Source organism: Pleurodeles waltl, chromosome 12 (assembly GCF_031143425.1).
Source record: "Pleurodeles waltl isolate 20211129_DDA chromosome 12, aPleWal1.hap1.20221129, whole genome shotgun sequence".
Lineage (NCBI taxonomy): Eukaryota > Metazoa > Chordata > Amphibia > Caudata > Salamandridae > Pleurodeles > Pleurodeles waltl.
Genome location: NC_090451.1, coordinates 305748441 through 305762687, shown reverse-complemented (window position 1 = coordinate 305762687; position 14247 = coordinate 305748441). Strand labels below are relative to the sequence as shown.

At 42.9% G+C, this 14247-nt stretch overlaps 1 protein-coding gene across 6 annotated transcripts in view; it reads right to left on the bottom strand.

The window, feature by feature from the left end:
- The window catches only part of AKTIP (AKT interacting protein), an 81122-nt gene extending 69912 nt beyond the window's left edge, over positions 1-11210 (bottom strand). For 2 of the 6 annotated variants that reach the window (XM_069216329.1, XM_069216326.1), the window contains exons 1-2: positions 11073-11210; positions 1294-1407 (exon numbers count right to left, since the gene is read on the bottom strand). In XM_069216329.1, the coding sequence (XP_069072430.1) occupies positions 1294-1335 (42 nt within the window). In that variant the 5' untranslated portion in view covers positions 1336-1407; positions 11073-11210. Of the gene's footprint in view, positions 1-1293; positions 1408-10129; positions 10278-11072 lie in introns of those variants that run through there. The other 4 variants (XM_069216331.1, XM_069216328.1, XM_069216330.1 and 1 more) reach the window with 3 other exon arrangements.
- Between the last annotated feature and the right edge of the window lie 3037 nt (positions 11211-14247).

Sequence of the window (14247 nt, the reverse complement as noted above, 5' to 3'; positions counted from 1 at the left end):
TTTACAGTGCTTCTCCTGCGGTGCTGCAGGCCAACTAGTAGCATTTGATTTACAGGTCCTGGGCATACATAGTGCACTTTACTAGGTACTTGCTAGTAAATCAAATGCGCCAATCATGGCGAAACCAATCACCAATACCTTTTACACAGGGAGCACTTGCCCTTTAGTACTGGGCGGCAGTGGTAAAGTGCCCAGAGTCCTAAGGCGAGAAAAAAAAAAAACATTCAGCAGACGAACAAAGCCTGGAGATCAGAAGGGAAAGGATAGGGGAAAACACCCCAAGAGCTGACAGGTGCCAACTTTGAAGTGAGCTAAAGCTAAGGTTAGAGTTTTCTAGATTCAGGGTATCCTAGTACAGACCTGTTTTTATCTACATACGCTGAACTACCCAAGTGATCTGTAGATTGTTTTGGTTTCAACTTGTAAACATGTGACTCCCCTAGTTCGGAGCACAGATGAACACAGAGGTAGAAGCCGCATACATAGGCATTCACAGAGCCTCAATCATGTAAGCAGATTCAGAAACTACTGCAGGAGAGGATCACTTTTGTGGAATAACCATTTCCATCCCTCTGCAACTGCACCACTCATACACTGCACAACTGCAACACAGCCCTTCTGGCTCGTTTGAGTCAATGTTCCTTCTCTTCACTACATGCAACGGGACTACACTGTTGTTGCATCGACTCCTAACCCCACCCAACAGTGATTACATTTCCTCAGAAGAAAGTCAGATTGTTGGAGCAGTAGCTATCAGAGTTCAACATACCAGTCACCTGAGCAAGTAACAACGTTTTAAGATTATTGATGAATAATTCCTTGTGAACCATGAAACCTTCACTTCGGTGAGTACTTTGACAGTACTGAATTATTGCCTCCGATATTTAAATTGAAACGGCAGATATTTTTCTAATCAGTTACATTATAAATTATATGTCTGCAAATTACAGTAGCTTCAGAGTCCGGCATAAACCTCCCAAGTAGAAGGACAGACGTTAAAAGAAGCCCCTGCCACTAATTTGTTTTAAGTTTTCTTGAGAAAACAAAAAAACCTGTATGCACGTTATTGGTTAAAAATGACAGACAGAAAAATCTGCAATTCATTATTTGGTGTGCATTAGGCTATCATCAGCTGTACAGCTCTTCGTCAATCATTCTGCAAAAGGGTGCAAGTAAAACTGAAACCAAAATGTGTGTTTTGTGAGCGAGGACTGTTTGTTGTAGAACAGTAAAATGATTGTCTGTGAAGGAGATACAGTTTCTGATGCCATAGTTATGTCACTGAAAACCCACCTTGCGGGCAGATCCTGTAGACATGCTCCAGAAAGGGTTCATTACTTGCTCTCCCAGCTTGGAAAAAGATTTTTTCCTACCCCCGCTTCTGCCAGCTTCTCAGGTCCACTTATTCTAAATAAAAAAAGGTAATGAAAAGAAAGCAAAACACATCACACCTACTACTTTAACTCCATTTGTAGACACTTTATCCAATTCAAAGTACTACTTCAAGAGGTAGTAAGGGGACAGTAAAACACCACCTTCACAATCTTTTCAGATACAGAAAATCCCATTCACCTGTATCAGCAGATCTGGTTTCACTGCCCAAGCTTTCCTTGGAGGCTAAGAGACAATCACATCAACTGGAAATCGGCTTTGTGAAGTTCTTGGCATTCAAAGCAAATGTAAAAAAATTCACAATGGCAAATAAACTCCGCTGTCACCCCTGCAGTATAACCATTTAATGAGACTAAGCTGCTTTATTTGCTAACACTGCAAAGAATAACAAACTGCCAGCTCATTCTATGGATGGCTTCCACAGAATTCCAACACTGGCACGACGTATCCATGAGGGGAGGGAACTTAGGTCTGCCAACTTTTCGAACGTCCAGTTCAAATGAAACTCCACTTTAGTGAGGGTTTACTCATATCAACTCAGCGTCATAATTGCAACCTAAATAATGAAGTAAAAGCTTTTTCAAATCTCAGTTCTAATTGTAGGGTCGGCCACCTACCATGGCCATTGACAGGCCTGAAGCTGCACTTACTACCCCGTAGGCTTGCATTATCTTCAAGGTGACTATGTGCAGTCAAGAGCAAGGAGATCATGAGAATGGAGACAAAGAAATGGAGAAATGCAACGGCATAGAATAAGCCTTCTATGTGCACATGATCTGCAGCATTCCCCATGCCATTAGAACTGCTCTGCCACTCCTGCAATTAGGAAAGAAATTTATGGCACACCCCATTAACAGCACCTTATACAGTACAAACTTGTAGCCTACCTAATTAGGAATTAACTAGAGTCATACCAATAGGTTCTTCGGTGTTCCATTGCTTCCTCGCTAAGTTTGCAATTTACAAATGCCATTTCAAAAGAACCTCACTGTCTAAACTCCAGGAGGAGTTAAGTCAGATGTTATTCCAGTCAAATATGTAAATAATCACAATAAAAACTAATTTAGTAGCATCATGGCAGTTTACTACGCAAAATAAAAATAAGTATTCAGTAATTTTAGAATTAGGCTGATGTCTTAGCAGCACTCTAGTTTTGAATCGTGTGATGCAATGTTACGTGGTTCATGAATTAAAAATACACTTGAAATGGATGTTACCTAACGATGTGCAAATTAATATCTGTAATTTTGCGCTGGCCTAAAGTTGAAGCCCACCTCTCAACTTCACAGTGTAATAAGAGGTCCTATGAAAGCAGCTTCAATTTAGGTTAGTTAGAAAAATGCAATTGACACTGCTTGGCGTTTTAAAAAAGGAAATATCTAGTTAATGGAACGTGTGCGTTATTTTGAGGCAGCGTGAATAATTCAAGTTACTAGACCTGCAAATCCAGAAACAGTTAAGAGGTTTTGTTTTTATTACTTCTGCATTAGTTTAATGTAATTGTATCTTTCACTATTTTTTCTGTATTCTCCTTTTCTTTCCGACGGTACCAAGATCTCTAAAATATTTTTGCATATAGTGTGCAGAGATTTGTGATGGAATTGTCCAGGCTGGTCCTGTGCTTTGATCGTGCTACCATAGGATTCCGTAGATAGTAAACTTATGATCAGTTTTTATTTTACCTTTACATCCAAAACTCCTCAACTATCAGCCGGTAATCTCAAGCACCACAATAACCAGATGACATCTTTTGAGTAGCTGTTTATTAACACAGTAGTAAATCTTGATATTGGTACAACAGGAATTCAATGGCCCAACATGTTATGCAACTAAAGTGGTCCTGTATCTGGCCCATATTGAGCAACTCCTGCAACATAATTGATTGTGCTCCATGTTTTATGCATACAACTGTACTGCTTTGAGAGTGGTCAGGATTATACACAGATTATACATAGAGTAACCAGAGACATGGTTAAAAGGCCCAAGGACTAACAGTGAAGTTTTTTTGCATTTATTAAGCAAGTTCCAACATCCAACATGCCACACTAACATATTATAATAATCAGATTATGCACACGACAATTGTATTTAAGCACTATGGTCAAGAGCGGTTGACTCTGGTGACAGACACGCCTCAATCCTGTGCCAGCTTTACAGGTGCCCACCATGCCCTCAATGCTCTCCCCCCTGTCCCCCTCAGATCCCCCCACTTTCTTTCTTCCATGAGATAATGATTAGCTAACATTTCAAAGGGGGTGCATAACAATATGGGTGCCTGGCCCCTACCCCATCTACATACAATTCTTCTTTTAGCCAGTAATAGACTAAGGGCGACATATCTGCGGCATCCTGCTTCCAGATCTTCAGTGTATGCTAGCAGGGCCATAAGCGGGGAAAGTGTAAGCGGCAAGGGGACCAAGAGAGACAAAGCTCTCTCAACCTCCCGCCAGCAGCATAGAACCCAGGAACATGCCCATGCCGAATGCATGAAGTTCACGTGCTCCACCTCGCATGCTGATGTCATCTGCACTGAGACTGTATTTATGCAAGCTTACCAGGGTGTAGTTTAGCCTGTGTAGGAACTTATAGTGGATTATACGTGGTCTACTACTGGAAGGAATCCTGCCTGTCTGTTGCCAGCAATATAGCCACTGCTCATCAGTCAGTGGAACCTGCAACTCCTCATTTCATCCCTCTCTAGCCCTAGTTCTCAATGCTGGCTGCTCTTGTTGCACGGTTTGATGCAGGAATAACACCAGGTGTCTCAGACCCTTCGAGCTAAGCAGCAGATGAAATGTTTTGACCATCAGATGCTCCAGAGGAGAGTCCGCAATAGGGGTCCCAACAGCATATTGAAGGTGGATAAAAAGGAAGATATCCAATAGAGTCTGCAACACAGCTGGCATCACAGACAACCAGAACTGCAACCTGATGATGAAGAGGCACAGCTGGTAAGTATAGTAACTGCTTGCCTTCCCTCTTGGTGAGGCTGTCCCAGGTCGCCTGGGTGAAGGTCACAGTGGTGTCTTTGGGGGAGGGGGAGCTTGCACGGAGCTGCGCACCCCAGGTCCCAGATAAGCTGAAGAGGGAGTCTGAGACATATAGTCCTGGTCGACAGCCAGGTGCGGCATATATAGTAGGGGAATAGTACCAGTATAATGTGAAATGTGCTTGGACACTGGCATGATACAGTTCCCTAACTGGGGATTCAAATACCCCCCACCCAATCAGACGGTTGTGCAAGCACTTCCCACTTCAAACAGCTATTTACGGACCAATGCCAGTCTAATCAACTGTGTTTTGAGCATATTAAAGAAGTGACGCTTCAGTGGGTATAGTATATTAATGAACAGAAAAAGCAGTTTGGGTAAGATAATACTTTCGTAAAGGGAGATGCGACCTGCAAACAATAGGGGCAAGGAAGTCTAGCAAGTAATGCTGGATATGATGCTTTCCAGCACAGTGCCACAGTTTGCATGCATCACCTCAGCCCTGTCCCGGGACACATCGATGCCCAAATCCCGAGGGCCGGTCTTGCACAATTTCAGAGGGTAATTTGCTGTCAAGAGAAAGATACACACCAACTTGTGGACAAGGGAAGGGCAGCTATCTTGTATTATTGGATCTCTCTGCAGCATTGGATATAATCTCTCCTCAGTTGATGCAACGCTTGCATCAGGAAGGGGTGAGGGATGCTGCGCTTGGTATATTGTATTCCGTTCTGAGTGGGAGATCCATTATTGTGAGCAGTGTAAACTTTAGAGCTGCCCCGTTTCAACTCACTTGCGGTGTCACACAGAGTTCATTGCTCAGTCCTACTCTGTTTAACTTGTAAGTGGCGCTCTGGCAAAACTGTTCTGCTCCTTTGGTTTCCAGCTCTCTTCATATGAATAGGATACTCAATTCATCTTGTTGGATAAGAACTGGGAAGAGGTGGCAGATAGGTTCCATATTTGTATGAACGAGGTAAACAAGAGGATGAGCCAGAAGTGGTTGAAAATGAGCAGTGAATCAACTGAGATTTTGATCTCCGGCACAGATAGGTCGTTATGGAGTTCTCACTGGTGGCCCCAATCTTGTAGATATTGCTATCTGCATTACCGGTAGCCAAAAAATGTAGGGATATTGTTTGCAACTCCTTGACTTTTGATTTACAGGTTAAGCAAACCATTAAAATCCGTTTCTGGATGATAAAATCCTAAAGAAAATTCTACCCTTTCACCCTGAGGATCTAAGGATTTCTGTTGTACTTACTCTGGTTATGTCCAGAATCGATTACTGTGATGCATTACTGCTGAATATTAATTGAAGCTCTCTACCTAACTTACAACTCATACAGAATACTGCAGCTCACCTGGTGCCTGGGTCTCCCTAGGGTGGAATCTGCTAGTGAGAGCCTCAGACAGCTACACTGGCTGCCTATTGAAAATATTATTTCCCTTAAGGCTCTTTGTATTACTTATAAGGCTTTGCATTCCCAGGGATCTGGATCTCTTTGTTCCACACTAAGGTGGTATTCGCCAAGCCACCATTTGAGATCAGCTGGCCTTTACATGCCCTTGTTCTCCATAGTAGGAAAGCCAAATGGGAAGATGAGGACTTTCCTGTTGCAGCAACTCGCTGTGGAATTCTCATCCTTTACATATCAGGAAGCTTTAATGCCATTTTGGCAACACCTTAAAACAACCTGGTTTTCCTAACAAACATTTGCCATTAATCCAACTACTTTGTATTGCACCATCAGGCATTCACAGAAGTGCACAGAAACTACAGTGGAACGTATCCTACGGTTAACTAGAAGGGTCTCATATGCGGCCTGCAGAGAAGCTTTGTTGTCTTTGACATAAAATAAAAAAGGTTCCTTCCTTCCATTCACAGTGTTTTGCGTTACTAGGAAAAGACGTTCATCTATCCTCAGCTCAAATAGTTGAATTAAACAAACTGTGGGGCAATAAATGTAATATCTTGTTGAATGCTTCAAATAATGTGATAAATAATTCTACTTTCCCTTCACTGGTTAAGAGAATAACACAGGGGACATGTCTCCTTGGGACAAATTCTTTGAAGTCCAAATTACCAGCTTCCCTGCCACTCTTTTGAAAGCAAAATAGGACAGCTCCTGCACTCAAATGGAGCACTGTTCTGTATTTTCTAGATTTGTGGAAAAAAAGCTCTTGCTAAACTTGCCATCAGTTCAAACTGGGTAGTTTCCTCTAATAAGAACTCACTCTTTTACAATAAATATACCCAATTTACCCACGTATTCCTGCTGGCTGACTTTAAGGCCTCTGATTGGGTATGCAAATCATTAACTATATAGGGACCAGCCTGCAAGGGCCAGAATATGCAACTCGTGCCACACTTTTCCATTGTGGCAAAGCACCCGTCAAGGGTGTCTGTCCTCACCTTTACTGTATGCATTTGCTATTAAGCCCCTCGTTGCTTGGGTCGGATTGATGTCTTGGTTAAAGGATTTCAGTGGATTTAGGCTCGGGTGAGGTAGGGTGGTGTTGTATGCATATGATGTCCTGATCTACTTGGAAATTTTCTGGATTGACTATTACTAAATGTAAATCCACTCTATGTAACATTAACTGCCCACCTTCACTTGTGGAGTAGGCTGGGGACCTACAGATCCTGACAGAGGGGTTCAAATCCCTGGGGGTGTGCGCCAACAGGGACAAACAGCAGCACTGAACATTTAGCATCAGACCACTTAACCAAAAACCTGGGGATCTGGTCATTGCTTCCTTTCTGGAGCAGCCCTCGATATACAAAATGGTAATCCTGCCTAGATTATTATACCAACTACAAAATTACCCTTATCTTGCTCCTCCTTCTCCAAGATATAAGATTTAATACAGATATTCCTTTGAAATGATTGATCTCCCCAAATCATCTTATCCAAATGTATAAAAAATCTACCTACATGGCTGGCACTGCCACGCCAGACATTACTTCATACTATAGATCAGCACTCTTACTAACCTTAAATAAATAGCAGTGTGATAGTCTCGGTGATCTGCCTTCGCCTGTTAGAGGTGGTTTATACTGGGAAAGCAAGTATTCACTCTCTTTAAGGCTGGATGACCATGCCATCTTTTCACTCTACCACAAAAGTGGTGCTCCATGCCTGAATGGATGACTCTCAGGCTCTGGGTTGGACAAGGTGTCCGAGTAGGATGACTCCACTGTGGATGGGATGTTAGCTTTGAAAGGGAACCTCACTGAAGGGATTCGGGCAGTGGGATGCCATTGGGATTTCAAGCCTAGGAACGTCATGGGTGTACATTCAAGTCCTTCATAGAACGCAAACAATGTTATCTTCACAAAAGCTAGTTCTTTAGATATTTACAGCCCAGACACTCTCTCCCCCACATTACAAACCTGGTCGAGCTCCCTGAATGCAGCTCTCTGGAGGAGAGGCTACTAGCAGAGGAGTTGATTGACTACATAATTTCATATATTTACAGATCCCTTGCGACTAATTCACCAGAAACATTTGGTCAACTGTGGGAAACATGGAAGAAAGATCTAAGCCCAAGATATACACTGAGGAGGAGTTGAGGGAGGCCAGGGCATCCCTGCCACCAAACCACCTCCCCGCCACAGAGGCGCTACAATCACATCCCAGTTCATAGTCAGAACTAAAGTATTTGTAAAGGGCCTACTACATAAATCAATGACTCTGGAAAATGGGTGCAATAACCTCACCCAAATGTTTACAATGTCACAAAACGATGTCACAAACAGAAGGGTGACTTTATAAGCACTGTTAGGTCCTGTAAGGTACTGATCCCCTTCTAGGAGGGTTAGCTTCATGCCAGGGGAGATTATTGGGGTGCAGACTCCCCGGTGGCCCCCAAACTAGCCCCATTACCATTGATATAAATGGCAATAGACATAAGATGCCACTCCTGTGGCAGGGGTTCACAGTGGTCAAAAGCGTTATTGCTGAGGCAGGGAAATATACAGGCCCTCCGCATCTGGAGGGATGGAAACCGGGTCTAGAAAGAAATTTATAAGGCCAGATGTTGCCCAGAAAAAATATTACAAAATATGGTCTGATTGGTGGGACTATAGAGGTATCAGTCTTGAGCGAGGTGATGTTTATTGTTCCTATTCTGGAACTGATTTGATGTGGGGGACCCAGGCTATTGACCATGCCATACAAACAATTTTCCAATGACAACTGTCATCTCAGAGCCTGCTATGTTGTTTTGGAAAGGGGACTGGAGGTCCTATGGGATGCCTGTAAGGCAGTTATTAAAGATCAATGTGTAGTGTTACAGGCAAACCATTGCAGAATACGGAAATCACTTCGTTGTGGGAGGCTGATCTCAGTTTGGCAGAATGGAGACAATTTAATCGTCAAGAGACAGAGGTCCGAAAAAGTCTTATTGTGTTTATAACAGAGATTAAACAAGCAGGCAGGAAAAACAGGCTCCCTTTTAGGTCACAAAATATCCACCCCCTAAAGGTGAAAAAAAATAGATCATTTTCTATTGGTGCATTCATCCAAAATACTAAAATGATTTGAAGCTTTCAAAAGCATGGTCCATTAATACTCTATAACCCTTATTATATTAAGTCAACGACCCCCATGAACATAATTTTTCCAGGAAAACAACGATTTACAATAAAATATCCATGGACTACGGTAATTTAACATCTTGATACATATATGTTAATCTCTATGCGTGACCTAGAAGCTTCGGTACAACTGAATTATTAACCTACTTTTCTAGGCCCCCATAAATAATTATCGGAATGCAACTCCTGCATGCTTAAGGATTGACTAAACACGTGTTAATCGAAACCCAACCCTTCGACCAACACCTGCATTAACACAGATTAACAAAAGGACATGAATTTGCGAATAGAGAGGTAGTGTCATTGTATTATATCACATTTGGAAGTTGTGAACTGAACACTTAATATATATAGGATAGACAGCAAGACTTAAGAGTGGGAAGCTTTGGGTAGGAGGCGATGCTCACCGACTCATACACCGGCACTAGTTTACAGTAATATTAGGAGTTATTAGGGAGCGACATGTTACGGCTGGGAGAAAGGCATTTTACTGTATCTCAAAATGACATTCAGGAGCTCAAAGAGAATAGGCTCCATCCATGTATAATGACTCAATTTTTAGAACAAAAGTTGGGGGAGATATTAAGTTAGCACTGAGTGACTTAAAAAGTAATAATAATATGGTTGGGTTGAAAAAAAAATCTAATGCTTGAAAGCGTAAGGAATGGGTTGTTCGGGTAGTGGCACTTGTGAGACTTGAAGGAATGCGTTTTCTTACAAGCTATAGGAACACGGTTGCCAAGGAGTTTAAGTAGTTCAAGCATGCATAAAACGTCTTACGAACAGACATGAGGAACTAAAGTTATACAGTTATTAATACATCAATGGTGTGCCTATAAAAACATAATTGATAAAAAACAATAATGCATCCAAGGAACTTCACTACGACAAGAATCCGAGATACCCTCGCACAGAAGTTGAGAACTCTAAAAGCGTGCTTCGGAGGTGTGTGTGGAAGAGGGGCTGCGAAGGAGTGCAAACTACTGCATCAAGTTCAAGGGATAGGCATACATAGCAATATATGGACGAGACACATTCGATCGAGCTCCAGAGACCTTGTGCTGTCTGACAACAGCTCCTCCCACCCCCACAATACCACCCTCCCTCAACCATTAAACGTGACAGCTCAGTAACCAAAACGCACCAGACCGCTGGACATCAAGGCGCGCTCTACAGTTTATAAGCAATAATTTATCCGTTTAGTGACTCGGAAAACAGACCAGTTAAAGAAAGCAAATTCGCTACCAGACCGTCTAGCACCCTTCATAACCCCTTCTGCCATTAGGAATATTAAAGGGACCACAAATAGTCCGCAAAATAGAAGGAGGACAACGTTAAAGAGCTTTATGCGAAGTGAACACCCAGCCACCATCTTGGAAAAGCTCCAGTACACATTATCCCAAGGAAAAAAGCGCTCACTTGCTTCTTCAAAAAGTTCACAAATATATTATTATATTAAAAAAATCAGACGTAAACGCTCCACATACAATCTAGACGTCATTGCAAAAGGTAATTCACCACAGAATACGGTTACCGAGGATGTACCTATAGGAGGTACTCTTTATATCTATCGTGTGCGCGGGTGGAAGCATGCAGTTATTACTCCGAGTTAAACCCTATGCTTTACTCTAAAGCACCAAATTTCTAGGAGGACGCACATATAACTCGCCTAAGAAATGCCACTATATAATTCAGCAGTCCATCCTCAGTGTCGTTGCGGGCCCTGAGCCCCTCAAACAAGCCTCTTTTAACATTCACAGCCTAGAGGCGGGACAATGCAACACTCTAAACCTAAAACGTTCGTTGATTGGTTTGAACAGAAAAAAGGAGGCGGGACAGGAGGGGTGGGGGTTGAGGTTCAATGCATAGCTGTCAAAAGGGCTGTGGCTACCTACTAGGCTAAGAATCGCGCTACGACTTACACTCCACTCCCCCCCCCCAAAATGCGACTAATTAAGAGCCCAGAGGTCACTGCCCGCGTTGGGAAGGAACAGAAAACTGCTCTAACAAGAACTTAGGGAGACATTACTTCTGCCTTGATATGTGCGACCATGACAACGGCCGAGCAGGTTCAAAGCTACACTTACCCGCCGCCGGCTCATCTCTTATTACACAAACAGCACGTTGTCAACGCCAGCTTCTAGTCATCTGCTACAGCGGCCAGCCTTCATCGCCTCCAAGGATAGTGCATCAGCGCTGCCACCGCCCCTAACAACGGATATCCTTTCCCAGGGGGCACCGCCCACGTAATCTGATTGGTCAACACCGTGTCACTCAAATCGGAGTGACGGGGCATTAGACCAGTGACCGGTCGCAATTGTTACTGGTGCTGGATGGAGAGATGTAGGGAGAAGTAGTAGTTTTGTACTACCCGAAGAAACCTCAATATGTTAATTCAACCGTTGCAGTAATGTTGAAAACGTACGAGAAGGGCGACTTCTGTGTGGTTTTTTTTGCTTTCAGCGCAGTCATCGGTCAAAGAAGGTATGCATATGGCTCCCATGGAGACGAACCAAACAGGGTCCTAAACACCTGGTTGGGCGTCTTTAATAGGCAGTTTTCGAATAGGGCTTATTTTGCCTTATTTCTTGCTGAGTTACCTGCTGAACCTAACGTATAGATCACAGCTCTAATTTATAGTGGCTTTAGAAAGAATAGACTTATTTAAAGCAAGAGAAGAAGTAATACATATTGGATTGGTGTAGAAAAGAGGGCACCTTTCACTGATGTTTTCAATAATGTCTAGCGTACAGTACATTTCCAGCTACAAGGTCCGTGGTCGGCGCTGTTAGCATTTATAAGCCTTTGTATTAAAAATATGTCACGAACTGGTAATATTGTAGATTTAATATGTGGCTGTGTGTGCAGTCTGTTAATGCAGTATGGGGCAGAACTACGACCATGAGTTTTGTGACTCGCATTTGCCACTCATTTGCGAGTCGCAAATTGGAAGTCGCAAAAGCAAATGCACAACAGTGTAACTCACACAGTTTGCGATTCCCAATGGAGTCGCAAATGACCTACTGCATTAATATTCATGAGATAGGTATCAATTTGCGATCCCATTGAGAATGGCTGCACTCGGGGATGGTGGCCTGCTGTCTGTGACTGAGTTTAAATAAAGCAGTTTTTTGTTGTTGAAATGCAGCATGTTTTTCTTAAAGGAAAGCAGTATGGATTTCAAAAAGAAAAATGAAACTTTTCAATTTCATTTCTTCATAGTAAGCAGTGGCCTGTGGGACCACTGCCTGCTCTGAAAAATACACATCAATTCACAAATGGGAAGGGTCCCATGAGGCACCCTTCCCGTTTGCAAATGGGTCACCGCCAATTTGAAATTGGTAGTAACTACAGTTGTTTTGCGACCGCAATTGTGGTCATGAAACGATCAGACATCCCCCTGCGACTTGCAATTAGGAAGGGGCGCCCCTTCCTAATTGCAAGTTGCAATCCCTAATTTGCGAGTCAGTATTTGCATGCCGGCTCGCAAAATAGGGTTAGTACATTGGGAAAGGCCATTATGCAGTTGCAAAGTTGCAAAAGGCAATATTCGCCTTTTGCAAACAGTTATTAGTGTTGTACACTTGCCTCTATGTTCTGTCTCTGAGCGGCAGATATGTTTGGATCAGGCAGAACTGGTTTATCGTGTGTAGATGTGTGCAACGGGCAGTCCCTTCTCCCCCTCTTGACAGAAACAGATGTTGCGCGAAGTGCGTTTTTTGCATATGGTGGGTTAATAGAACAGTTTAAGTATTCCAAGAACAGCTCTGGCAGGACGAGCATCACCCTACCCCCTTATGAAGTCACCTAAAAAAGGTCTCCCTATGTGTTCGTACCCGATCCTGACAATTATAATGCCTTAACTTTGATACATGTTGTTAGTGCCTGTGGTAAACAACTCCACCCACTGCTTGCACGCCTAAACGTTTCTAAAATGCCTGCTCTACAAGCGAGCCTGCCTACACCTCAATACAAGGCCCTAAAAGTAGTTCCCAGAACCTCAGGTGCGGTATACACAAGCATCCCACCCCCTCCAGGCTTCTGTGCATGTACCAGCCATGCAAAAATAAATCAAGCATTGACAAAGCTAATTGGACTTGCCTGTGCAAGGTCTTTTCTTTTGGCTTTGTCAATGTTCTATTACAAACAAAATGAACGCAATACAGCTAAGTAAGTAAATGGATTTTATAGAGTGCTCAAATGCCCCAGGGCGTCTTGGCGCTAGTATCCCTGACACAACAGTAGGAAATGGTGACATGTTAGTTAAACAACTTGGGGAAGAGCCACGTTTTCAACCCCTTCTTAAATGTGATCAGACTGGGTTGAGATCTTAAAGACCATGGCAGAGAGTTTCATAGTCTGGAAGCAGAGAAAGAAAAACTCCTGCTGCCCCACCTGGCGTTTCTAATTTTGGGGACAGCAATTTGATTTGCCAAACTGGACCTAAGAGTACGTCTGGGTATGTTCCACTTGAAGGTCGTTTGGAAATATTCAGGACCAGTCTGATGAAGGGGTTTGTAAACCACTTAGAGGGCCTTAAATTTGATCCTTTCCTGAACTGGGAGCCAATGAAGGCTTCATAGCTACTGTGAAATTGACCCAAATTTTGGAATCTTCAAAAGCAACCTAGTGGCAGCATTTTGGAGGCTCTGTAGTTTACGCAGTAGCCACTGTTGAAAGCCTAAAAGTAGGGCATTGCAGAAATCAATTTTTTAGGTGATCATAATCACAGCCTTCAGAAGATCTGGAGGAATGAAAGGAAAGATCTTTCTTAGGGTTCTAAGATGTTAACAACAAACTGACATGGTTTAACTGACTTGTTCTGAGAAGGATAGATTCCTGTCGAAAATGACTCCCAGATTTTTGACCTTATTTACTGGGGTCTGGAGTGCGTCTAAACTTGATGGCCACCATGTATTATTCCAGAAGGAACTTACTATTATTACCTAAGACAATACCTCATTTTTCTCTAAGTTTAATTCAAGACATTTTCTCTCCATCCAGCATACAACCTGTGCCATGCAGTTCTTGAAGTTTTTGGCAATTTCCTTCTCATTAGCAGATATTGATACCACAATTTGTGTGTCATCCGCATAAGAGATGACAATGAAGCCAAAACTTCGAATAAGTTTGGCTAAAGGAGTGACATAGACATTAACAGGGGTGGGCAAAGGGAAGAGCCCTGTGGGACTCCACAAGGGAGGGTGAAAGGGACAGAGATATAACCCCCAATGGCCACTACTTGCTCTCTGTCTTGCAGGA